This window comes from Oryctolagus cuniculus, chromosome 11 (genome assembly GCF_964237555.1).
Source record: "Oryctolagus cuniculus chromosome 11, mOryCun1.1, whole genome shotgun sequence".
In the NCBI taxonomy this organism is placed as follows: Eukaryota; Metazoa; Chordata; class Mammalia; order Lagomorpha; family Leporidae; genus Oryctolagus; species Oryctolagus cuniculus.
The window spans coordinates 104,471,370-104,498,917 of NC_091442.1; the positions used below are offsets into that span (position 1 = coordinate 104,471,370).

Sequence of the window (27,548 nt, forward strand, 5' to 3'; positions counted from 1 at the left end):
TCTTTCGTCTGTTGGTTCACTCTCCAAATGGCCGCAACTGCTGGAGCTGTGCCTATCCGAAGCCAGGAGCCAAGAGCTTCTTCCTGGTCTCCCACGTAGGTGCAGGGGCCCAAGGACTTGGGCCATCTTCCACTGCTTTCCCAGGCCACAGCAGAGAGCTGGATTGGAAGAGGAACAGCTGGGACTAGAACCCGGCGCCCATATGGGATGCTGGCGCTGCAGGCGGAGGATTAAGCTACTGTGCCATGGCACTGGCCCCTGCTTATTATTATTATTTTTTTTAATAATTTCTTCTCACCTGAATTTGTTCACGGCTATAGCTTCTGCATACAGGACAGTGCCTTGTAGAGTTTAGTGACACGTATGGATTGAATGAATGAATTAAATTAAATAAAGTGTCTCCAAAAGGATATATACACAGGCGCCGGGATAAATATAAAACAAAGCAACATCAGGGATTAGTTTTATGCTTGTTATTAAAGTATCTACAGTTAAGAAGAGGGATTTTGTGCTCTCATTTGCATAACAAATTGCCTCAAAAAAGTAATTGACCTGGAACAATAGCTCCTTATCAAAACTGCAATTACACGCCTGCCCCACCCTCTTCACTCTCCCCGCCCACAAGGTTTACCAAAAAATTCTTAGTCGGTTTTTCCCCTGGTTAAGTGTGACAGCCACTGAAATGGCAGGATACAAGTTATTTAAGAGCAATGGAACACGTGTTTCAGAAGAAGGGCAAGTTGTCACCACCTTGCACAAGTGGATGCTAGATTGGTCTCTGATGGATAACACGAAATAGGTGAGTAGGTGGGTGGGGGTGGACTGTGAAGGTCGTATTGTAGGTGGAGAGGGCACCCTATCATTTTCGTCAGAGCCACCAAAATTCACCGCGAAGAAACCTGCAAGTAAAGTAAGAGAACTGGACTTGCTGTGCTATCGCAGCAGCTTCAAGCATGTCCAACCACGTGGCCTTCTGTGAGCCTCTCCTAGCTCATCTGGAGACTGTCAGGTAGAGCAGTACAGGGAAGACAACAGTATAGCTTCCATTTCCTCCTCTTCAATGAGCAGTGGAAATAAGACTAAGACTGGTCACTAAGAGCCTCAAATGTCAGGACAAGGATAAGGGCAAGGCCGTTATCTTGTCAAGTCTCTAAGTAAGGCGATCAGAGAGTGGCAGTGGTTTAGGAGGAAAGAAACTAATCTTAGGAGACCAGAGCGCAAGTCATTTCATAGTTCAGGCAAGAATGACAGTATAGAGTTCAGAATGGGTTGTGGCATAGCCATTAAAGCCTCTGCCTGTGACGCTGGATCCCAGGTGGGCACAGGTTTGAGTGCCAACTGCTCTACTTCCGAAACAGCTCCCTGCTCATGGCCTGGGAAAAGCAGCAAAGGATGGCCCAAGTGCTTGGGTCTCTGCCATCCTATGGGAGACCAGGATGAAGCTCCTGGCTCCTGGCTTCAGCCTGACTCAGCTCTGGCCTTTGTGACCATGTAGGGAGTGAACCAGTGGATGAGAGATCTCTCTGTGTGTGTCTCTCTGTCTCTCCTTTTCTCTCTGTGACTCTGACTTTCAAACAAATAAATAACTTAAAAAAGAAAAAAGAAGAAGTGTGGACATGAGTTGTGTAGGTCAGAGGACTCTGGTGAGGCTAAGCAGGGCATAGGCCCAGCCGCCTATGTTGCATTGGGAGGTTCACAGGTTTGGTTCTAACATATTTGGCCCATAGGATGCAACTACTATGAGCTTTTTCAAAATAATAGTCCTCGTGTCTACTAGCCTTAGCAAGAAGCAGAAATTATAAAGGCAGTGTATCTTTTAAGAAAAATCCCCTTTTGTAGTACTTCCTTAAAAGGAGCTACTTAATGCAACTCTGCCAGTGTCTGATGCTAATGAAACATCTTTGTACAGGGTTGAAGTGTGTTCCGGGTAAGTGGTCAGCTTATGCTTTTCAAAAAACTTTTATAACAGTTTGCTTCCTAGTCAGTGTTTCTCTTTGGTTGCAAGAAATATTGAGCCATTGAAATAATCGATGTTTATCAAGTTTTTTTTTCTTCTCTTTGGGTTTGCTACTTTGAAGACTGTATAGTTCTACAGACGTAACATGCAATAATTTAGCAGTTAAACGTTGAGGGAGAATTAATTGAAAGTCATAGATGTGATTTTTTAAAAATTTGTACTACTAATAGTATTCACTAAAGACCACAGCCCAAAAATCTTTTGTGGTTTTTCTTCTCATATTTTTTTGACATAATATAGTGGCTTCAAATGGAGCCAAATGGAACTTTGCTGGTTGATGTGTTATTGACGCATTATGGATATGTCCAATGTTGGCATTAGATTATATCCTTTCATTGTACTAATCGGTGTTAAATGCTGAGGAGTAAACACATTGTACTTGCTGGATAAATGTTAAGAACTTATATGATTAAGCAGTATTGGATTCATGATAGCTTCTTATCATGTGTCTTTGTTGCGTTGTTCTGTAGAGTTAAAAAGCATTTCATACGAATCTGTATGATAGTTGTTTATTTAAAATAAAATCTAAGTCACTGAAAGGGATAAGAAAGTAAATAATGAAAATTATAGACCAGAGTTCTTAACCTAGAGCTCTAAGAAGGCTTATAGGCTTTATAGGCTGTTTTATTTGTAAGTTAAAGTAATTTTTCATGAGAAAGAAAGCAAGGCTTGTACTAGATTCACAGAAGGCAAAAAGGTTAAATTTTTAAAAAAAATCCTGCTGCATCTAAGGTAAAAAACATATTGATTTTGAGATTTTTTAAAATACTCAAATACTTAAAAAAGAATTTTGAAGCACTTGAATATACTCCTGAGTTATCTCTATATTTTCTTATGAGTTTAGAAATGTAGGTAACTAACTTTATATAGCATTTTTAGCATCTTCAACGTTTTTTAGTGACAGAAAACAAAATCTGTAAGAAATTCGGTAGAAAGAAAACTTTATACTTTTCAAAGAATTCAGATGGTACTCTTTATTTACTTCAGATATTTTAAAAAAATTTTGAGCAAGATTTTTTAATTCAGAAGTGAATTAGACTGTATTTAATTTTGTTTTTTAACCTTAAATTTTTTCAGGATTGCCAGTTTATTAATGAAGCATGGTAAGTTCATATTTTACAATCTTTATTCTTCCTCCCTTTTAAGTATAAAAGCATTTGAATCAAATTAATAAGGTTATTAAATGGTTTGCAAAGCCATTGAATTTTACCTTAAAGACATACTTATGAAATTAAGAGCATTTCATTTTATTATTTTTTAAAGATTTACTTATTCATTTAAAAGTTAGAGTTATGGGGGAGGGGAGACACTGAGATAGAGAGAGAGAGATCTCTACTTAAAAGAGTGACAGAGACAAGGAGGAGGTTCTCCTTCCACTGGTTGACTCCCGAGATGTTCACAATGGTCCAGTCAAAGCCTCGAGTCCAGAACTGAAGCCAGGTCTCCCAACATGGATGAACCATTGCCTGCTGCCTCCAAGTCTGTACATTAGCAGGAAGCTCAATCACAGTAAAGCAGGGACTCGAAGCCAGACACTCTGATATGGGACAGGCATCCCAGTGGCACCTTTTTTCCTTTGTAAATATTTATTATTTATTTGTTTATTTGAAAGGCAGAGGAGGGGCCAGCATTGTAGTACAGCAAATTAAGATGTCAATTGCCACATTGGCATCCCATATCGAGTCCTTTGTAAATATTTATTTATTTATTTGAAAGGCAGAGGAGGGGCCAGCATTGTAGCACAGCAGATTAAGTTGCCAGTTGCCACATTGGCATCCCATATTGTCTCCTCCTCCTCCTCCTCCTCCTCCTCCTCCTCCTCCTTCTTCTTCTTTTAAAGATTTATCCTATTTACTTGAAAGGCAGAGTCAGAGAGAGAGAGAAAGAGAGAGAAGGAGGGAGGGAGGGAGAGACAGAGACAGAGACAGAAAGAGAGGTAGCTTCCGTCCACTGGTTCACTCTCCAGATGGCTAAAATAGGCCTGGGCCAAGATGAAGCCAGGAGCCAGGAGCTCCACTGGGTCTCCCACATGGGTGCAGGGGTCCAAGCGCTTGGGCCATTTTCTACTGCTTTCCCAGGCACATTAACCATGAGGTGGATCAGAAATGGAACAGCCGGGACTCAACCAGAGCCCATAAGGGACGCCAGCACCACAGTGCTGGCCCCTGGCTACCACATGCTGACCCAGCTCCCTGCTAATGTGCATGAGAAAGCAGCAAAAGATAATTCAAGTGTCATCAGTTTGGGAGACCTAGATGGGGTTCCAGGTTCCTGGCTTAGGCATGGCCCAGTCCCCACTATTGTGGCCATTTGGAAAATGAATCAACAAATGGAAGAACTCTCTCTGTCTCTCTTGCTCTCTGTGTTGCTGAAACAGTTGTAGCTAGAGACCATTATGCTTGGTGAAATAAGCCATATTGAAAAAGAAAATCATATGGTTTGTTTGACTTGTGGTAGCTAATTTAGAGTACAAAAAATGTAATGTATATGGGTAAAAATGACGATTTGAGATTTGATTGTTGTTTATAGCCCTTGTCTCTTCTCCTGAGGAACAGTGGTCTTTCTACTTTCTACTTGTTGTATTCTTTATTTAGTGAAGGATTAGGCCTGTCACAACAAAGTAAATTGGAAATATGTTGTCGCAAAAATTAAAAGGAAAATAAAAGAAAAGGAGGAGGAAGGAGGGAAAGAAAAAGGAAGGATGGAAAGTATCATTATGAGCTTAAAATTGTATACATGGAATGTGTGAAATCTGTCCTCTTGATTACAATGAAAAATAAATTTGAAAAGAAATAAAAGGCAGAATGACAGAGATGGGGAGAGAAAGGGAGATCTTAACTCCCATTAGTTCACTCCCGAAATGGTGCAAAGGCTGGGGCTGAGTCACGCTGACGCCAGGAGCCAGGAACTCCATCCTGGTCCCCCACATGGTGGCAGGATCCCAAGCACTTGGGCCATCTTCCATTGCCTTCCCAGTTGCATCAGCAGGGAGCTGGATCAGACTTGCACCAGTGCCCCAACAGGCATCTCAAGCAGCAGCTTCACTTGCCATGCCACATGACAGTCCTTCATTTTTTCTTTTTAAAAATATTTATTTAGGGTCCTGGCATTGTAGCATGGCAGGTTGGGCCACTGCCTGCTGTGCCAGCATCCATGTGGGCACTGGTTCGGGTCCGATTCCAATCTGACTCCTTGCTGACGCACCTGGGACAGTAGTGGAGGGTGACCTGGATCCTTGGGCCCCTGCACCCACATGGGGCTCAGATGAGACTTCAGATTCCTGGCTTCTGCCTGGCCCAGCCCCAGCCATTGTGGCCATTTGGGGCATGAACTGGCAGATGGAGGATCTCTTTCTCTCTAACTCTGTAACTCTGTCTTACAAATAAAAATAACTGAATGTTTAACAAATTTTTCATTTGAAAAGAAGAGGGACAGAGAGAATGCGAGAGGCAGAGAGAGAGAGAGAGAGAGAGATCTTTCATCTGCTAGTTCATTTCCCTAATTGCTGCAACAGCCAGGGCTGGGCCAGCCTGAAACTTGAAGCATGGAACTCCATCCATGTTTTACACATCCATGTCAGGGACCCAGTACTTGGGCCCTCATCTGCCTCACAAGTGCACCAGCAGGAATCTAGATAGGAAGCAGAGTAGCCTGCACAGCAGTTGCCATTCTGATATGGGATGCTGGCATTCCAAGTGGAGGCTTAACCAGATGCACCACAATGACTGCTCCCACAAGTGGCATCTTAAGCACATCTGCCCTTGAGACATTTTTGGTTATCACAGAAATGGAAGTGCTGCTGGCACCTAGTGGATCAACGCCAGGGATGCTGCTGAACCTCCTATACAGTAGAGGATGGCCCCCACAACAAAGACTTAGCCAACAAAAATGTCAATAATCCCAAGGCTGAGAAGCATTCCTCTTGATTAAATGCCATTTTGTATCAGGCAAATAGGTTTAATTGGTAATTTCATAACTGCAGAATTCTGCCATTGTTTCAGCAGACTTGTGTGGAACAAGACAGGCTGGGCCAAGCATTTGAAGACGCTTTTGAGATACTCAGGCAGCATTCACTGGGAGATTTCCAGTCCTCCCCAGGTAAAGATGAGCCATCATTCACTGTCTCCTGCGGATACATCCTGGGCCTTGTTGGTGGCAGACACATGTCAACATGACCAGAATAGAGAAGATCATTTTACCTAAACACTCAGAGTTAACTCTAATGAAAGCAAAATGCATCCTAAAAAAAGTTAAGATCTCTCATATAAAAAAATGCAGAAAATATAGAGAATGATATTCTTTTTTTAAAAGATTTATTTATTTATTTATTGGAAAGGCAGAGTTACAGAGAGGCTGAGGCAGAGAGAGAGAGAAAGAGAGAGAGTCTTCATCTGCTGGTTCACTCCCCAATTGGCTGCTATAGTTGGAGCTGTGCCAATCCAAAGCCAGTAGCCAGGAGCTTCTTCTGGGTCTCCCATGTGGGTACAGGGTCCCAAGGACTTGGGCCATCTTCTACTGCTTTCTAAGGCTATAGCAGAGAGCTGAATCGGACACGGAGCAGCCGGGACTCGAACTGGTGCCCATATGGGGTGCTGGCACTGCATGCATGCAGTGGCTTTACCTGCTATGCTATAATGCAGGCCCTGAGGATGACATTCTACATGAGACTATAGAGAAGTAATTATCTTTTTTTTTTTTTTTTTTGACGGGCAGAGTTAGACAGTGAGAGAGAGAGAGACAGAGAGAAAGGTCTTCCTTCCGTTGGTTCACCCCCCAAAATGGCCGCTACCGCCAGTGCGCTGCAGCCAGCATGTGCCGATCTGAAGCCAGGAGCCAGGTGCTTCCAATGGTTTCCCTTGCAGGTGCAGGGCCCAAGCACTTGGGCCATCCTCCACTGCACTCCTGGGCCACAGCAGAGAGCTGGACTGGAAGAGGAGCAACCGGGACAGAATCTGGTGCCCCAACCGAGACTAGAACCTGGGGTGCCAGCGCTGCAGGCGGAGGATTAGCCTAGTGAGCCGCGGCGCTGGCTTGAAAGCTGTGGGTCACTAGGCTAATCCTCCGCCTTGCGGTGCCGGCACACCGGGTTCTAGTCCCGGTCGGGGCGCCGGATTCTGTCCCGGTTGCCCCTCTTCCAGGCCAGCTCTCTGCTGTGGCCCGGGAGTGCAGTGGAGGATGGCCCAAGTGCTTGGGCCCTGTACCCCATGGGAGACCAGGATAAGTACCTGGCTCCTGCTATCGGATCAGCGCAGTGCGCCGGCAGCAGCACGCCGGCTGCGGCGGCCATTGGAGGGTGAACCAACAGCAAAGGAAGACCGTTCTCTCTATCTGTCTCTCTCACTGTCCACTCTGCCTGTCAAAAAAAAAAAAAAAAAAAAAAAGGCTTTCAATTTTTCTAATTTATTTTATAAATATTCTACTCACCTAAAATATATGGTTATGCTACTTGGAAGAATAAGTATTTTTACCCTTCCTCCTCTATTATCCTACAGATGTTACAGATGTAATGACATGCACACTTGTTGCCTATTGAGTTTAGGTAGGGTATTGCAGAAAGTTCTAGTATCAAAGAAATCATGGGGCCTCCTCCTGCAAGGAATATGTACTCTAGTAAGGGGAAATGGATACTTAAGTATCTGTAATGCCATCATAATGGGAGCAACACCATAAAAATACAAAATGACAAGAAAATATAGGAGGGAGTAGCCACATATATAAGCATATACTTCCAAACATTCATGGAAAATGGGATTAAAATATAATTATTTTGATGCAAAAGGATTTTGAAATCTATGCATAAAATTGTTGAAATCTTTACTTAGCATAGAGTTGGTCTTCTGTACAAAGTTCATTGAAAATGAATCTTAATGGAGAGTGGGACTGGGAAGGGGAGAGGGAGGAGAAGGAGGGGTTGGAGTGTGGGTAGGAGGGCAGGTATGGTGGGAAGAATAACTATATTCCTAAAGTTGTATTTATGAAATTTGTATTCCTTAAATAATTAATTAATTAATTAAAAAGGAAAAATCAATGCATAGTTTTTTCATAACATATTTTTCATGAACGTTTGGGAAACCCCTCATATTTATATACACAAATATAAACTTTGAAGTTTTCAGTTTCTTTCTGTTTTTCAATTAGATTACAAAAATTACCTGGCTTTCATCAATCATTATCCTTATGTCAGAGGAAACTCCAACTGCTGCGAAGTGGTGCCTACAGAGGAATCTGTTCATAGTTGGAGAACGATAAAAGTGAGTATAATCACCAGGAGACCATCCCCAAGTAAGATAAGAATTTCCTGTTCATGCCAACTTTCCATGTGCCGTATGCTGGCTAAAACCCAGTGTAAAGACAATTGACCATGAAAATGCTTACAGGGGGAATCACTGCAGTCTGACCCTGAGAGTCATTGCCCGTGACCTTCAGCAGTGCTGTCACGGAGGTAACTGCCTTCATCATTGTTCTTTACTTGGCCTCCAGTGGTTTGAGTGACTTCTGTAGAGAGGGGGCATTTTAGGATTCTCACATCACTGTTCCTGCTTAATCCATCTGGAAATCTGCAGGAAAAAGAGTTGTGTTTTCTCTAAAAGCCTCAGGGCAAAGGGCCAAACTTCCCTGCACTCACTGCCTACAGCACAAGCTATTTAATTCATCTGTGTTTTAGCAGCCCCTGCAAAGGGAAATGTCCTCATTGTCTCCCCATTTGTGTGTTCTTTTACATGATTTTCTTTATGCATTCATTTTCTTCCCTTTTTTTTTTCATTTTATTTCACAGTCTTAATGTGGTATTGCCTAAATTCGTTATTTTTATTTTTTTAAATTTATTTTTTATGGGCCCGGCACCATGGCTCACTTGGTTAATCCTCCGCCTGGGGCACCGGCAACCCATATGGGCACCGGGTTCTAATCCTAGTTGCTCCTCTTCCAGTCCAGCTCTCTGCTGTGGCCTGGGAAAGCAGTGGAGGATGGCCCAAGTGCTTGGACCCTGCTCCCACATGGGAGACCAGGAGGAAGCACCTGGTTCCTGGCTTCGGATCAGCACACACTGGCCGCAGTGCACTGGCCGTAGCAGCCATTTGGGGGGTGAACCAATGAAAGGAAGACCTTTCTCTCTGTCTCTCTCTCTTTCTCTCTCTCTCTCTCACTGTCTGTAACTCTACCTGTCAAATAAATAAATAAAAAATCTTTTTAAAAAATTATTTTTTACTTGAGAGAGAGACTCAAATGTTTGCAACATCCCCAGGCTGGGCTAGGGGCTAAAAGCCAGGAGACTGGAACTCAATCCAGTTCTCCGGGGGGGGGGGGGGGGGGGGGGGGGCGGGGACCAAGCACTTGAACCATTACTGCTTACCTCCCAAGGTGCACATTAGCAGGAGCTAGAGTCAAGAGTCAGAGCTGGGGGGCCAGTGCTGTGGTTTACTAGGCTAAGCCTCTGCCTGTGGCACTGGCATCCCATATAGGCGGTGGTTTGTGTCCTGGATGCTCCTCTTCCAATCCAGCTCTCTGCTTATGGCCTGAGAAAGCAGTAGAAGATGGCCCAAATGCTTGGGCCGCTGCACTCGTGTGGGGGACCTGGAGGAATCTCCTGGCTCCTGGCTTCAGATCAGCTGAGCTCTGGCCATAGCAGCCATGTGGGAAGTGAACCAGCAGATGCAAAACCTTTCTTTCTGTCTCTACCTCTCTCTGTCTGTAACGCTACCTCTCAAATAAGTAAGTAAATAAGTAAGTAAGTAAGTAGATAGATAGATAGATAGATAGATAGATAAAATCTTTAAAAACAAAGAGTCAGAGCCAGGCATGAAACCCAGGCATGCTGAAATGGAGTCTCACCTGGTATCTTAATCAAATGGCCATTCCCATGCTACATCAAATGTCATTTTTCAATCCCTATAAGTTGTTCTCTGAGGACATTTCCACTTTGAAGAGGGAGTTCCAGCTTAACCTCTTCTACCTCCACTTAAAGTTTTCAGGTAAACTGCAGGGTGCCCACTATTTTTACTTGCTAAGTATGGCATCCCTACTTCCACTTCAGCCCTGACCCTTTGGCACACCCCACCCAGCTTCTTGTGTTTGGGGACCCTTGCCCTGCTGGGCAGCTCTCTTGCATGGGAGTTAGTACCTTTAGAACTTGAGGGATGCTTAGCCTTCTTTTTGTCTGTAGCTTTTATTTTTTTATAGAAAGCTTTTATTTAATAAATATAAATTTTATAAGTACAACTTTTGGATTATAGTGATTCCCCCACCCCCATTCCCGTCCTCCCACCCCCAAACCATCCCACTTCCTACTCCCTCAGGTGATCACTGACACCCATAGCTTTTGATTGTAGTTGCCAGCTGGAAAAACCCCTCTTAACACACTGCTGCCTCCTTTCTATAGAACAGTGTTTCAGACCTCTATCTTGAAGGGAATGTCCACCAGTCTCTGCAGAATGCAACTGAAAACCAATTGGTGCAACCTGCTGTTTTCCCACAAAAAGGAGGAAAAGGTATGTGGATCTATCACTCCTTATAGGTACAAGATCTTCCTCATAGCAACTTTGAGGGGATTTGATATCTGCTTTTGGAACTTCTTGCAAATTACTTTATCAACATTGAGAATCATTTGACTATGATTGATTGAGCCACTCTAATTCATCTTGGTTAAAACTGTTTATTGATTCACAGAGAAGTTGTGAAGCCACAAAGTATTACTTAGCTCAAAAAATTCCGTATGCAAGAAAAATGCTTATATATTTTTATTATAGAAGGACAACCTTTTCTATAAGTTATATTAGCAATCATTTTTCAATGCTGAAGCCCTTGGAATAGAAATCCCTTTTTAATAAGAGTTTTCTGCAAAAAAAGTCACATTGTTGTAATTTGATATTTCATAAATTTAAAATCATGATTTAATATGTTTGAGATAATGGTTTTCCTTAGTGGCAGAGTTGTTAAAGCAGGAAGGTAACCTCTGATGGCTAACTTGTGGGCCTCTCATGCACTATTGGAGGGAGGCTTGGTGGGCGTGAAGACTGGTAAGGCAATTTGGCATTTCCTATGAAAATTTACACATTCAAATCTATTGACTCTTTTGGAACCATACAACTCATGGTTGATTAATGTGTGGATTAATTGTGTGAGCCTGTACCACACTTAACCCCCTGTGCCACCATTTCCTTATTAAAAAACTTAGTAATCAGATCAACATTGTAAGATTGCTGCAAAAATTAAATGAGAAACTTGTGTAGTGCATTGTGTTCATAGCCTAGCACTGTGGGTAATTTCTCAAAATACCATAGATGTGTGTGTGTGTGTGTGTGTGTGTGCGTGTGTGTGTGCGTGTGTGTGTGTTTATATGTATTAGGATGTTCATTGCCATGTTGTATGTGATAGTAAAAAACTGGGAACTTATCTACTATTTTGAGTCTATAAAGGACTGAGAGATATAAGATGTATCCTAATTTTTAAGAAGATTTATTTATTTGAAAGGCAGAATTAGAGAGAGAAAGAGAGAGAGAATCTGCCATTTGCTGGTTGACTCCCCAAAAGGTCACAAAAGCGGAGGCTGGGTCAGGCCAAAGACAGGAGCCTGGAACTCCATCCAGATCTCCCAGATGGATGCAGGGACCCAAAGACCTAAGAAATTTTCCATGGTTTTCCCAGGTGCATTAGCAGGAAGCTGGATTGGAAGTGGAGCAGCCCATATGAGATGCTGGCATTGAAGGTAGAGGCCTTACCTGCTGCACCACAATGCCAACCCCGAAGTATCCCAATTTAACAGTACAGTTTTTTTAAGCTCCTGGCTTCAGATCAGCGCGGTGCGCCGGCCGCAGCGCACCGGCTGCAGCAGCCATTGGAGGGTGAACCAATGGTAAAGGAAGACCTTTCTCTCTGTCTCTCTGTCTCTCTCTCTCTCTCTCACTGTCCACTCTGCCTGTCAAAAAAAAAAAAAAAAAGATTTATTTATTTATTTGAAAGACAGAATTACAGATAGGCAGAGACAGAGAAAGAGAGATATCTTCCATCCACTGGATCACTCCCTAGTTGGCTGCAACAGCATGAGCTGCAACAATCCGAAGCCAGGAGCCAGGAGCTCCTTCCAGGTCTCCCACACAGGTGCAGGGGCCCAAGCACTTGGGCCATCTTCTACTGCTTTCCCAGGCCATAGCATAGAGCTAGATGGGAAGTGGAGTAGCTGGGACTCAAACCAGCATCCATATGGGATTCTGGCACTGCAGGTGGCAACTTTACCCACTATGCCACAGTGCCAGCCCCAACAGTACAGTTTTGAAAATGATACATAATCATCATTATTAAAAATTATTTGCAATGAATATGCTTTTAAATACTCTATTTAAATGTATCCTAGAATCATAAAATTCTAAATATTCCTTCTCAGCAATGAATGTATAAAATCAAATGAACAAACAGACTCCAGGCTATGATGTCTATGGCTTTCTCTCTCTCTCTTTTTTTAGGTTTTAGTTATTTATTTGAAAGAGTTAGAGAGAGAGAAGGCTAGAGATCTTCCATCAACTGGTTCACTCTCCAGATGGCCACGATGGCCAGGGCAGGGCCAAGTTAAAGCCGGGATCCAGGAGTTTCATTCAGGTATCTCATGTGAGAGGCAGGGACCCAAGTACCTGGGCCACCTGCTGCTCCTTTTCCCAGGTCATTAGCAGGCAGCTTGTTTGGAAGTGGAACAGCTGGGACTCAAACCAGTGCCCATGTGAGATGTTGGCGTAGCGTGTGGAAGCTTTACTCGCTACCCCACAATGCCAGCCCCAATGTCTGAGTCTTTGCAATGATGTTCCATGTGGTGGAGCCTTTAGGGACCATCATCCAACATCTTCTATTTTGAGATCTTAGTCTTCCATATAGAAGCGGGATACATTTGAAAGATAATAAAATGACAAAATATTTTTGACATCTATTCTTGGGGAAAAAATGATACTTCAAAAACTTTGAGAAAAAGTGGAATTAAAATATGAGTTTATTTTGGTGCAAAATTGTTTGAGTTCCCTGCATAGTTTTTTCATAACATACACTTGCCATGAGCTTTTCACAGTCTCCTTGTAGTATAGCCATAAATTGGAATATATGCAATGATTAAAAGGTATGAAGGCATTCCTCATGTGTTGATATAGACAGAATTTTGAAGCTTATTTATTTTTTGTTTTAATCCTTTAAAAAAAGACTTATTTATTTATTTACTTATTTAAAAGGCGAGTGACAGAGAAATATATCTTCTATCAGCTGGTTCACTCCCCAGATGTTTGCAAAAGCCAGAGTCAGGCCAGCCTGAAGCTGAGAACCAGGGTCTCTGACATATGTGGCAGGAACCCAATTACATGGGTCATCACCTCCTGCTTCCCAGGCACATTAGCAAGAGTTGGCTCGGAAGTGGATTCATCTGGCACTCCACTATGGGATACAGGTCAATGGCTGCTCCTTGATCATTTTAAATTCTAAAATTCAAAAACAACAGGTTCGGGGCTGGCACTGTGGCTCAGTGAGTTAAAGCCTTGGCCTGCAGTGCCGGCATCCCATATGGATGCCAGTTCGAGTCCCGGCTGCTCCTCTTCTGATCCAGCTCCCTGTTGACTTACCTGGGAAAGCAGTGGAAGATGGCCCAAGTCCTTGGGCCTCTGCACCCATGTGGGAGACCCAGAAGAAGCTCCTGGCTCTTGGCTTCAGATCGGCTCAGCTTTGGCCATTCCAGCAGTTTGGGAAGGTGAACAGTGGATGGAAAACCTCTCTCTCTCCCTCTCTCTGCCTCCCTGTAACTCTGCCTTTCAAGTAAATAAAATAAATCTTTTTTTAAAAAACTCACTGACTTTTTTTTTTCTAACTTTTTATTTTTTTTGATAGGCAGAGTGGACAGTGAGAGACAGAGACAGAGAGAAAGGTCTTCCTTTTTGCCGTTGGTTCACCCTCCAATGGCCGCTGCGGCCGGCGCACCGCACTGATCTGAAGCCAGGAGCCAGGTGCTTCTCCTGGTCTCCCATGGGGTGCAGGGCCCAAGCACTTGTGCCATCCTCCACTGCACTCTCAGGCCACAGCAGAGAGCTGGCCTGGAAGAGGGGCAACCGGGACAGAATCCGTCGCCCTGACCGGGACTAGAACTTGGGGTGCTGGCGCCGCTAGGTGGAGGATTAGCCTATTGAGCCATGGCGCCGGCTCATCTCACTGACTTTTTAAACTTCAAACAGCTGACAAATATATAAAGAATAAGTAATCATTGTCACCAGTTTGGTATTTATTCTAGCTATGGCTTATCTCTGTAATGGCCTATAATTTATTTAAGATATGTTATTCACTGAAAAGTGTTAAAGAGTATGATCCCATTTGTAGTTTTAAAAAATTAAGCATTTGGCTGGTGCTGCGGCTCACTAGGCTAATCCTCCACCTAGCGGCGCCAGCACCCCAAGTTCTAGTCCCGGTCAGGGCGCCGGATTCTGTCCCGGTTGCCCCTCTTCCAGGCCAGCTCTCTGCTGTGGCCCGGGAGTGCAGTGGAGGATGGCCCAAGTGCTTGGGCCCTGCACCCCATGGGAGACCAGGAGAAGCACCTGGCTCCTGCCATCGGATCAGCGCAGTGCGCCGGCCGCGGCAGCCATTGGAGGGTGAACCAATGGCAAAGGAAGACCTTTCTCTCTGTCTCTGTCTCTCTCACTGTCCACTCTGCCTGTAAAAAAAAAAAAAAAAAAAATTAAGCATTTGTATATGCAAAAAAATAAGAGAACTTTTTAGAAATATCCATGATTTACTTTTGCTTTGTGCTTCTGTTTGAATTTTTTACCATGAGCATATTTTACTTTTACTTTTAAAAAATAAAAATTGAAGCACTGTTTTGAATTGAAAACACATTTTCGGAGACAAACTATTAAAATTTGCTTAGCTGTTAGATGAGAGGCTGAAGGGTTTTGTTTAATGTTGTGACTTTAATTCGTAATGTGTTTTTTGGTAAGTCCCTTTCATTTCTCAATTCATAAACTCAAGATAATATAATGCAAGAAATAATCTTCATAAAAAAACACTTGAGGTTTCTGGGTGAATGATGACTGATGCAAGATTATTTACCCCCAGAGACTGTTAGAAGCAATTTGGGAACCCACTATTCTATTTCCTCAAGGAGAAATGGAATTTGGCTATGGATGTCTCAGCTACTGACAGAACTGATGGGCACATTATTCCAGGCTAATTCAGAAGCCACAAAATGGACTATGACCTTCATTCTCCTAAGTAGCTCTGTTGGGCCAAAGAAATCCTTTCAACTGAACAAGCAAAAAATATAATTGAAGCTTCCTGTGTAGTTATTTTGAAATCCAAATGGCTCCATTCCTAAAAAGATTAGCAACTCTCGTACTACCATCTTATTTCACAGCAAGAAAAATAAATTTTCAATGCCCTTTCTCACTGCTCAGAAATAATGGCGTGAAAACATTTTTGTCATTTCTGCTCCAGTTTTTTTGTACTTTTTATTTTTCAAGTCATGACCCAGGGTTAGCATTTTTTTCAAGTCATTTTTACTAGTTCCCCAAGTATTACTTTCTGTTTGCATACTGCTTTGCATTTTACAAAGTGCACACACATCTCTTACCTCATTTCTTTAACTCATTCGAATAAAGCTTCTTCAATGGCCTTTTTTCTGGAAATGACTTTCGACACTTTTTATTGAAACCACTTTGCAGTCCATTTTGCCCAATTTTGTTGTCCTGTAGAAACCTTAACACCTGGCGTAAAACTTATGGTCAGGATTTGTCCATGAGGAAAGAGCTCACAATGGAACGCCCCATTAAAAATGCTCCAGGGTCCCCATCTCCAGTGAGGGAGAGTGCAAAATTTTTGACAACTTCCATAACAAAGAAAGGGCCAGTGAAACTAAGCCAAATAGATCCTTGACCTTCAAATCCCATGAAAACTGCCCTAAGTGCATTCCTAAGGGTCTGAGTAGGAGGAAAACCAGTCCCAGTGTAGCTTTGAATCCTGTGATTACTCAACAGCCTTCCTGAACAGATCCTCTGTGTTCAGCCACAGTAGATTTCACATTGTTTCCCTCCACTCTAGGCAGGAAGAAGCTCCGACTGTTTGAATACCTTTACGATTCCCTGTGTAATCCTGAGATGGCATCCTGTATTCAATGGGTCGATAAAAATAAAGGCATCTTTCAATTTGTATCAAAAAACAAAGAAAAACTGGCTGAACTCTGGGGAAAAAGAAAAGGTAACCGGAAGACCATGACTTACCAGAAAATGGCCAGAGCACTGAGGAATTATGGAAGAACTGGGGAAATCACCAAAATCCGGAGAAAACTAACTTACCAATTCAGCGAGGCAATTCTCCAAAGACTCTCTCCATCTTATATCTTGGGGAAAGAGATTTTCTACTCACAGTACCTTCAACCTGATCAGGAATATCTCAGTTTAAATGCTTGGAATGCAAATCACAACTATACATATGCCAGTTACTATGAGTTAAGTCACCCAGATTGCTAAGTAACACCCTCCCATTTCTTGGTATCCTGGTTTTGAAATTTCTACAAGCTTCAGGATGTTTCTTGCTAAGCAAATATAGTCGGCTCTCCATATCCACAGTTTCCGCAGATTCAGCCAGTCAGGAATAACAAACGTTTGAAAAAAAATTGCATCTCTTCTAAACTTCTTGTCATTATTCCCTAAACAACACAATGTAACAATTTACACAGCATTTACATTGAGTTAGGCATTAAAAGTAGTCTAGACAGCTCCTGCATTTGCCAATTTAATTTCCTTTGGGTAAATTCCAAGGAGTGGGATGGCTGGGCTGTATGGCAGGGCTATATTCAGGTTGCACCTGAATGTTTGTTGCAGCTCAATTCACAATAGCTAGGGCATGGAGTCAACCTAAATGCCTATCAACAGAAGACTGGATAAAGAAATTATGGGGTGTGTACTCTATGGAATACTACAGCAGTAAAAAAAGAAGGCCGGTCATTGCAGCAAAATGGAAGAATCTGGAAAACATCATGCTGGGTGAAATAGGCCAGTCCCAAAGGGACAAAAATCATATGTTCTCCCTGATTGGTGACAGCTAACTGAGCACCTAAAAGGAAACCTGTTAAAGTGAAATGGACACTATGAGAAACAATGACTTAATTGGCCCTTGTCCTGACTGTTGAGGAACAACTCACTACTTTATTCCTTTTGGTATTTTTTTGTTCTACTTAATACCATTGGTTGAACTCTTTAATTAACACACAATTATTCTTAGTCGTTTAAATTTTTTTTTTATGCAACTGTGTTGGTAATGGGTTTTCTTTCTTTTTCTTTTTCTTTCTTTCTTTCTTTTTTTTTTTTTTTTTTTTTTTTTTTTTTGACAGGCAGAGTGGACAGTGAGAGAGACAGAGAGAAAGGTCTTCCTTTTTGCCGTTGGTTCACTCTCCAATGGCTGCCGCGGCCGGCACAGCACGCTGATCCTAAGGCAGGAGCCAGGTGCTTCCTGCTGGTCTCCCATGGGGTGCAGGGCCCAAGCACTTGGGCCATCCTCCACTGCACTCCCAGGCCACAGCAGAGAGCTGTCCTGGAAGAGGAGCAACCGGGACAGAATCCGGCGCCCCGACCGGGACTAGAACCCGGGGTGCCGGCGCCACAAGCAACTCATAGAATGTCAGATGTCCTAAACAGCACTCTGGCCTCAGAATCAGCCCTTAGGGCATTCGGATCTGGCTGAAAAGCCCATGAGAGTATTTCAGGCATGGAAAGCCAAGACACTCTGGCAAAAAAAAAAAAAAAAAAAAAAAAAAAAAAACCACAAAAACAAAAACAAAAACCCTAAATGAAAGATCTCTGTGAGTGAGATCCCAGTGGAAAGAACGGGCATCAAAGAAGGAGGTACCTTTCTCTAAAGGGAGGAGAGAACTTCCACTTTGACTATGGCATTGTCAAAATAAGATCAAAGTGGGCAAGCTCAGGGGGCTTCCACGCCTTGCCAACTCGTGACTAGAGCCTGGGGAGATTGCTGACGCCTTAAACAAGGGTGTCAAATTGTTAAGTCAACAACAGGAGTCACTGTGCACTTACTCCTCATGTAGGATCTCTGTCCTTAATGTGCTGTACATTGTGATTTAATGCTATAACTAGTACTCAAACAGTATGTTACACTTTGTGTTTCTGTGTGGGTACAAACTGTTGAAAGCTTTACTTAATATATACTAAATTGATCCTCTGTATAAAAAATGAATCTTGATGTTAATGGAATGGGAGAGGGAGCGGGAAATGGGAGGGTTTTGGGTGGGAGGGAAGTTATGGGGGAGGAAAGCCATTGTAATCCATAAACTGTACTTTGGAAATTTATATTTACTAAATGAAAGTTTAAAAAATACGACCTAAATGAAAAGATCTCTGTGAATGAGATCCCAGTGGAAAGAACATGCCATCAGAGAAGGAGGTACCTTTCTCTGAAGGGAGGAGAGAACTTCCACTTTGACTGTGACCTTGTTGAAATAAGATTGGAGTTGGCGAACTCGGGAGGCTTCCATAGCCTTGGTAGCTCATAACAAGAGCCTTGGGTGATTACTGACGTCGTAAATTAGAGTGTCAATTGTTAAATCAACAACGGGAGTCACTGTGCACTTACTCCCCATGTAGGATCTCTGTCCTTAATGTGTTGTACTATGTGAATTAATGGTATAACTAGTACTCAAACAGTACTTTATATTTTGTGTTTCTGTGTGGGTTCAAACTGTTGAAATATTTACTTAGTATATACTAAATTGACCTTTTGTATATAAAGATAATTTAAAATGAATCTTGAAGCGATCTGCACCTTAATGTTTATTGCAGCTCAATTCACAATAGCTAAGATATGGAATCAACCTAAATGCCCATCAACAGTAGACTGGATAAAGAAATTATGGGATATGTACTCTATAGAATACTATACAGCAGTAAACAATGAAATCCGGTCATTTGCAATAATATGGAGGAATCTGGAAAACATCATGCTGAGTGAAATAAGCCAGTCCCAAAGGGACAAATATCATATGTTCTCCCTGATCGGTGACAACTAACCGAGCACCAAAAAGGAAGCCTGTTGAAGTGAAATGGACACTATGAGAAAGAGTGACTTGATCGGCCCTTGCCCTGACTGTTGATGAACAACTTAATACTTTATCCCTTTTAGTATTTTTTTTCTGTTTATTCTACTTAATACTGTTGGTTGAATTCTGTAATTAATACACAGTTAATCTTTGTGGGGAGCAACTGGGAGCAACTCGGACTAGACTAAGTTACTGGAATTAAGACATATTCTATGCATCTGCTCTCCCACAATATGGCGCTAAGAAGGGAGAAACAGCTTCTGCACAGCTGCCTCCAGTTCAACCAATAAGCAGCAGGACCTGCTCCTGATTGGAGGAGAGCAGCGTACTCGGCGTGTGGGTAGCAGAGTTGGGATTGGTGGAAGAGGACTATAAAGGAGGAGAGAGACAACATGCACCAGGAACATCTAAGGGGAACATCTATCTGAAGGAACACCTGTGCAGCCCCCAAGAGAGCCGGCCGGCAGTGTGCTGCTCCCCCGCGGAAGTGGGGAAAGTGGCTAGGGGGAACTGCCCTTCCACAGAGGTGGAAGGGACGGTAGCCAACCCGGGAAGAACCAGCAGCAAACCCGGGGAGGGCCGAGCAGACAAAAGAACAGCGCAGGGTCCTGTGTCGTTCCTCCACGAAGAGGGGGAGCGACAATCTTAAGTGTTGAAACTTAACTGAAAAGTGATCCCTGTTAAATATAAGAGTGGGAATAAGAGAGGGAAGAGATGTACAATTTGGGACATGCTCAAGCTGACTTGCCCCAAACGACAGAGTTAGAAACATACCGCGGGATTCCAATTCAATCCCATCAATGTGGCATGTACCAATGCCATCTCACTAGTCCAAGTGATCAATTTCTGTTCACAATTGATCATAATGATAGGACTAAGAGTCAAAGGGATCACATAAACAAGTCTAGTGTCTGCTAATACTAACTAATAGAATAACAAAGGGAGAGAACGATCCAACATGGGAAGTAGGATACACAGCAGACTCATAGACTAACGGATGTCCTAAACAGCACTCTGGCCTCAGAATCAGCCCTTAAGGCATTCGGATCTGGCTGAAAAGCCCATGAGAGTATTTCAGGCATGGAAAGCCAAGACACTCTTTGGGAATAAAAAATGACCTAAATGAAAGATCTCCATGAGTAAGATCCCAGTGGAAAGAACAGGTCATCAAAGTAGGAGGTACCTTTCTCTGAAGGGAGGAGAGAACTTCCACTTTGACTATGACCTTGTCTAAATATGATAAGAGTCGGTGAACTCAAAAGGCTTCCATAGCCTTGGCAACTCATGACAAGAGCCTAGGGTGATTACTGACGCCATAAACAAGAGTGTCAATTTGTTAAGTCAACAACAGGAGTCACTGTGCACTTACTCCTCATGTAGGATCTCTGTCCTTAATGTGGTGTACATTGTGATTTAATGCTATAACTAGTACTCAAACAGTATGTTACACTTTGTGTTTCTGTGTGGGTACAAACTGTTGAAAGCTTTACTTAATATATACTAAACTGATCTTCTGTATATAAAGAGAATTGAAAATGAAAAAAAAAAAAGAAAATGAATCTTGATGTGAATGGGATGGGAGAGGCAGTGGGAGATGGGACAACTGCAGGTGGGAGGAATGTTATGGGGGGGAAAGCCACTATAATCCAAAAGTTGTACTTTGAAAATTTATATTTATTAAATAAAAGTTTAAAAAAATTAAAAAGTAGTCTAGACGTTATTTAATGTGTATGGGAGGATATGGGTAAGTTCTATGCAAGTACTATGCCATTTTGTTCCAAGAACTTGAGCATCCTTGGATTTGGGTATCCAGGAGGTCCTAGAATCAACTCCCCTCAGATACTGAGAGACAACTGTGCTGGAGAGGCAGGAAATGATTAACATCATTGTTACTGTCTTTTATCAAGTAGGATATAATCTGCACTAATTCTTTTGGAAATTCTCCTAATACATTTATTATTTCAAATGAGCAACCCTTATGTTGAAGTACAGACTGAGTGTTCTTGGTATTATCATTCTCTGTGCAACACGTACTTTTAGATTAACAGTGCTAGCACTGATGACATGATTTATAGGAAGGGTCTTCAAAAAATTCATGGAAAATGTGCATGTTGAAAAAGGCATGATTTTTCAATTTTTTAAAGATTTATTTATTTATTTGAAAGTCAAGTTACACACAGAGAGAAGGAGAGGTAGAGAGAGAGAGAGAGAGAGGTCTTCCATCTGCTGGTTCACTTGACCACAATAGCCGGAGCTGTGCCAACCCGAAGCCAGGAAGTAGGAGCTTCCTCCGGGTCTCCTACGCGGGTACAGGGACCCAAGGACTTGGGCCATCTTCTGCTGCTTTCCCAGGCCACAGCAGAGAGCCGGATCAGAAGTGGAGCAGCCAGAACTTAAACCAGCGCCCATATGGGATGCCGGCACTGCAGGCGGTGGCTTTACCTGCTATGCCACAGCACCGGCTCAATGGTTTTGTATACCAAAGTAAACTTATTACTTTTTAAATTTGTTATTTACTTGAAAGACTGAGAAAGAGAACTCCCATCCATCTGCTGGTTCACTCCCAAATGCCTGCAATGGCTGGGGCTGGGGCTGGGGCTAGGCTAGACCAAAGCTGAGAGCCAGGAACTCAACCCAGGTTTCTCATGTGCATGGCATGGATCCAACTACTTGATGCATCACCACCACCTCCCAGGGTGCACTTTAGCAGGAAGTTGGAATTGGAAGCAGAGTCAGACCTTGAACCCAGGTACTCTGATGTGGAATGTGGGCATCTTAACTACTAGGCTAAACAACTGCCCCTAAACTTATCTTTTGAATTCATTTTCCCAGGAACTTTTTTAAATCCCCCTTTCTATTGATTTAAACATTTTATTGTCATATACTCAGGTGAAAAAAATCACTCTTTTGTATATTTGACAGCTTTACAAAAAATTTTAAAGTAATGATTGCATATGATACAATATTTCTGCCAAATATATTCATGGCTTTAAAAATTTCATGGCTGAAAAATTCAGTGAATCTTACATTTTTGATAATAGCCAGTCTAACAAATATGAAATGATACCTTATTACGGTATTTTTACATTTGCACTTCTCTGATTAGAGATGTTGAGCTTTTTTTTTTTTTTTTTTTTTTTTTTTTTTTTTTTTTTGACAGGCAGAGTGGACAGTGAGAGAGAGAGAGACAGAGAGAAAGGTCTTCCTTTACCGTTGGTTCACTCTCCAATGGCCGCTGTGGCCGACACACAGCGCTGATCCTAAGGCAGGAGCCAGGTGCTTCTCCTGGTCTCCCATGGGGTGCAGGGCCCAAGCACTTGAGCCCTCCTCCACTGCACTCCCAGGCCACAGCAGAGAGCTAGACTGGAAGAGGGGCAACCGGGACAGAATCCGGCGCCCCAACCGGGACTAGAACCCGGTGTGCTGGCGCTGCAAGGCGGAGGTTTAGCCTATTGAGCCACGGCGCCAGCTGAGCATTTTTTTTTAAATGTAGCTATTGGTCTTATAGCTTCTCTTGTGAAATGTCAAGTCTAGCGCTTTGACCATCTTTAATAGAGTTATTTATTTTCTTGTTATTGTGTATGCAGTCCTTGTGTATTTTGGCTATTAGCCCTTTATGTAATGCACAATTTGCAAGTATTTTCTCCCAATCTCTGGGTATGTCTTCGCTCTGTTAATTTGTTTCCTTTGCTTTGCAGAAGTTTTTGGTTTTATGCAAGTCCATTTGTCTATTTTTGCTTTCTACGCCTGTGCTTTTGCAGTTAAATCCAAGAAATCTCTGTCCAGATCAGTGTCATGGAGCTTTTCCCCTACATTTTTCTAGTATTTTAATAGATTTGGATTTTATGTTTAAGTCTTTAACACAGTTTGTGGTGATGTTTGTATAAAGAATGAGATAGGGGTGAATTTTCAGTCTTCTGTATGTGTATATGCAGCTTTCCCAACACCATTTACTGAACAATTCGTCCTCTTTCCGTTGTATATTCTTGGCACCTTTGTCAACATAGATATGTGTGCTTATTTCTGGGTTGTCTTGTTCCATTGGTCAATGTGTACTATGCTCTTTTTTTGTTTCTTTTAAGAATTTATTTTATTTATTTGAAAGGCAGCACTACAGAGAAAGAGACCAATCTTCCATCTATTAGTTCACTCCCCAAATGGCCATGGTGGCCAAGGACCGGGCCAGACAGAAGCTAGGAGCCAAGAGTTTCTTTCAGGTCTCCCACGTGAGCGCAGGGGCCCAAGGACTTGGGCCATCCTCTGCTGCTTTTCCAGAAGCATTAGCCGGGAGCTGGCTTGGAAGTGGAGCAGCTGGATACAAACCAGTGCCAAATGGGATGCTGGGGTTGCAGGCAGAGGCTTCACCTGTTAGGCCTCAATGCAGGCCCATACCATGCTTTTTTTTTTTTTTTTTTTTTTGACAGGCAGAGTGGACAGTGAGAGAGAGAGACAGAGAGAAAGGTCTTCCTTTGCCGTTGGTTCACCCTCCAATGGCCGCCGCGGCCGGCGCGCTGCGGCCGGCGCACCGCGCTGATCCGATGGCAGGAGCCAGGAGCCAGGTGCTTTTCCTGGTCTCCCATGGGGTGCAGGGCCCAAGCACCTGGGCCATCCTCCACTGCACTCCCTGGCCACAGCAGAGAGCTGGCCTGGAAGAGGGGCAACCGGGACAGAATCCGGCGCCCCGACCGGGACTAGAACCTGGTGTGCCAGCGCCGCTAGGCGGAGGATTAGCCTAGTGAGCCGCGGCGCCGGCCATACCATGCTCTTTTGATTACTACATCTTTGTACCGGGTGGTATGGCCGTAGACTATATCTACTTTGTTCTTTTGGAAGCAGATTGCTTTGGCTATCTGGGTCTTTTGTGCTTCTAAATTAGAGTTTTTTCTATACCTGTGAAGAATGACACTGGGATTTTGAGGCAATAGCAATGAGTTTGTAGATTGCTTGGGGGAAGCATGGACATTTTAACAATACTAATTCTTCTAACCTACAAACATGGGATAATGGGATATCTTTCTTTTCTTTCTTTCTTTTTTTTTTTTTTTTTAAAGGCAGAGTGGACAGTGAGAGAGAGAGACAGACAGAGAGAAAGGTCTTCCTTTTTGCCGTTGGTTCACCCTCCAATGGCCTCCACGGCTGGCGTGCTGCGGCCGGCGCACCGCGCTGATCTGAAGGCAGGAGCCAGGTGCTTCTCCTGGTCTCCCATGGGGTTCAGGGCCCAAGCACCTGGGCCATCCTCCACTGCACTCCCGGGCCACAGCAGAGAGCTGGCCTGGAAGAGGGGAAACCGGGACAGAATCCTGTTCCCCGACCAGGACTAGAACCCGGTGTGCCGGCGCCGCTAGGTGGAAGATTAGCCTAGTGAGCCGCGGCGCCGGCTGGGATATCTTTCTATTTATTTGTATCATCTTCAATTTCCTTCATCAGTGTTTCTTTGCTTTCAATATATAGGTCTTTCACTTCCTTGCTTAAATTTACTCCAAAGTACTATTTTATTTTTGACATTACTATACATGGAATTATTTTCTTCTTTTTCAGACTGCTTGTTGTTAGTGTAGCATATCAGATAAAAATGCTACTAAACAATAGTGAAAATAATTGTATTGTATTATATCCTGGAACTTAACTGTGCATTTGTTTATTAGTTCTAACAGTTTTTTTGGTGGGGTCTTGGATTTCCTGTATATAAGATCATGATAACAAGTGTTTGTGAGGATGTGGAGAAAAGGAAACCCTTAAATACTGTTGGTGGGAACGTAAATTAGTACAATCATTTTGGAAACAGTATGGGGGTTCTTCAAAAAAGTAAAGATAGAATTAACCACCTGATCCAACATTACAATCCCACTCCTGGGTATATACCCAAAGGAATTGAAATCAGGGTGCGTAAGCGATACATGCATTCCCATGTTCACTGCATCATTATTCATAATAGCCAAGATTTGGGAAAAAGCCTAAAGGTTCTTAAACAGATGGATTTTAAATTTGAGTTATGCACATGTCTATATCTATAAGGTAGATAGGTAGATGGAGGGATAGACAGATTTGATACAGATAGGTAGATAACATGTTGGAATACTATTCAGCTTTAATGAAAAAAAATCAAAAAATTCTGTCACATATATGTTAAGACATATATGTTAAGACATATATGTTAAGTGAAATGAGTTGGACAAATACCACCGGATGTCACTTATGTGGAATCTAAGAATGTTGAATTCACAGAAGCGGAGGGTAGAATAGTGATTCCCAGAGGTGGGAAGGGGCGTGGTTGGGGAAAGGGAGATGTTGGTCAATGAATTGTAAAGTAACAATTAAGTAGGACAGGTTCCACTGCATAGCAGGGTGACTATAGCGGTAATAATACATATGTCAAAATGACTAAAAGAAGATTTTTAAATGTTCTAATCCTAAAGAGATAATACAATTTGAGGTGATGGGTCTGACTTTTCTTTGATCACTGCATGACATAATACACACACACTGAATGCGCTGAACTAACACATTTTACTCTTTGAACTAAAAATAATTTTTTTTTTAAAAATTGGTGGATATCCTGAATGTGTGTATTTCCACTGCACTTTCACCCATGGTCTGGTAACCCTGTGGCACTGCATATGCAGATAAGGAAAATGCCAACTTCCTTAATGATGATAAAACTCCGAAAAATTACACCTCCTATAAATCATTTCCTTGCATTTCATTCTTGCCTTGGGTAGATTCTGGGACCACTATGTCTTGTTATCCTTCCAGACAGCCACAGGGAGGTGCTGTTGCCTCATAATCGCAACTCAGGCCCAAACCTTGAACATGGTCTCTTCTCTTGAAATGATCCAGTTGAGACCAGGCTAGAACAGTTGGAGGAAGAAAAAACAAAAAAGACTTTGATAGAGGTAAGAGACTAGCAAATAATCAACTGACAGGAGATCTGGGATATAGTCAGTCTGGCATCGAGACTGGCTTATTCTCCACATTCCGCAAGGAACCCTTCGAAGAGACCCTTTCGTCCTACCTCCTGCTTGGCTGGTGGATGGATCTGCCGTCTGCTCTATCACAGAGCATGGAAGCTTTCTGGACTATATGGGCTATTTCGCATCCAGGTCAGGCCCAGGGCTCCGTGGGGCCTTCCCTTTGGGATTTGTAGAATTCTCAGCCTCTCCTTTCCCTTTGTGTCCTCTTGGTGCCTTTCCTTTCCTGGGGACTTTTAAGAGAAGACACTATAGGGGTCGGCGCTGTGGCATAGTAGGCTAAACCTCCTCTGCCTGGGGTAGGCATCCCATATGGGTGCTGGTTCAAGTCCCAGCTGCTCCTCTTCTGATCCAGCTCTCTGCTTATGGCCTGGGAAAGCAGTGGAAGATGGCCCAAGTGCTTGGGCCTCTGCACCCATGTGGGAGACCAGGAAGAAGCTCCTGGCTCCTGCCTGGCTTCAGCTCAGCTCTGGCCATTACAGCCATTTGGGAGTGAACCAGCAGATGGAAGACCTGTCTCTCTCTCTCTCTCTCTCTCTCTCTCTCTCTCTCTCTCTAACTCTGCTTCTCAAAAAAACGAATAAATATTAAAAAAAGAAAGAGAAGACACTGTAGACCCAGAATGACTCCATGCAGGCCATCTTTTCCCCCATCAAATCTTCCAACTCATAAGACGTAAGTAAATGCTGAGGACACTTGCCTTTCCTCACCCCAGTCTCCCTACAGGAAACACTCTATGGGGCAGTCCTCCTCAAAGGCATCTCCCTATTAACTGAAGGGAACAGCCAAATGCATTAGGGATGGCAGCATGAATTATAATACGTAGACTGAAAGGCAACCTGCATGTTCTAAATACACGTCAGCTTACACAAAGCCCAAATGCACATCCTTCCTCTCTTTTTTTTTTTTTTTTTTCACAGACAGAGTGGACAGTGAGAGAGAGAGACAGAGAGAGAAAGGTCTTCCTTTGCCGCTGGTTCACCCTCCAATGGCCGCCGCTGCAGCCGGCGCACCGCGCTGATCCTGGCAGGAGCCAGGAGCCAGGTGCTTTTCCTGGTCTCCCATGGGGTGCAGGGCCCAAGCACCTGGGCCATCCTCCACTGCACTCCCTGGCCATAGCAGAGAGCTGGCCTGGAAGAGGGGCAACCGGGACAGAATCCGGCGCCCCAACCGGGACTAGAACCCGGTGTGCCGGCGCCGCAAGGTGGAGGATTAGCCTATTGAGCCACGGCGCCGGCCTCCTTCCTCTCTTTTTTCCCTCCTTCCTCCTCCCCTGTCCAAAGTGGAATATGCCACACAGCCTGAGTAACAAGTATTAAGTGAAACATATGATTTCTTCTGCCACTAAGCTTCAATTCTATTAAGATTTAATCAGTTTTATAAATTCTATTAACATGGAATGGAAAGTTACTTAATAGCTGAGCAGTCAGCAATTTATTGATAGTTGAGGAAATTGTCACAGACATTGTAAAGAATGCTATATACTCACCATAAATGATTTTCATGA

General features: G+C 43.1%; 1 protein-coding gene across 2 annotated transcripts; it reads left to right on the forward strand.

Annotated features, from left to right (window-relative positions):
* The first annotated feature begins 1,876 nt into the window (after nt 1-1,876).
* SPIC (Spi-C transcription factor) lies at nt 1,877-17,310 on the forward strand. Of its 2 annotated transcripts, none has more exons than XM_008256966.4 (6): nt 1,877-1,927; nt 3,095-3,120; nt 6,019-6,115; nt 8,156-8,268; nt 10,395-10,503; nt 16,064-17,310. In XM_008256966.4, exons 2-6 carry the CDS (start codon nt 3,118-3,120, stop codon nt 16,489-16,491), a joined length of 750 nt encoding a protein of 249 aa, XP_008255188.2. In that variant the 5' UTR covers nt 1,877-1,927; nt 3,095-3,117; the 3' UTR covers nt 16,492-17,310. The 2 variants fall into 2 exon arrangements, with proteins under 2 accessions (XP_008255188.2, XP_069907585.1); XM_070051484.1 differs by having other exon boundaries at nt 1,893-1,927; nt 6,022-6,115; nt 16,064-17,309.
* Nucleotides 17,311-27,548: the final 10,238 nt, after the last annotated feature.

Bases quoted from the DNA above. Each gene is read 5' to 3' on its own strand.
- SPIC (XM_008256966.4), top strand. The intron at 6,116-8,155 runs GTAAAGATGAGC...TTTTTCAATTAG, and splicing joins AGATTTCCAGTCCTCCCCAG to ATTACAAAAATTACCTGGCT. The intron at 10,504-16,063 runs GTATGTGGATCT...CCTCCACTCTAG, and splicing joins CCCACAAAAAGGAGGAAAAG to GCAGGAAGAAGCTCCGACTG.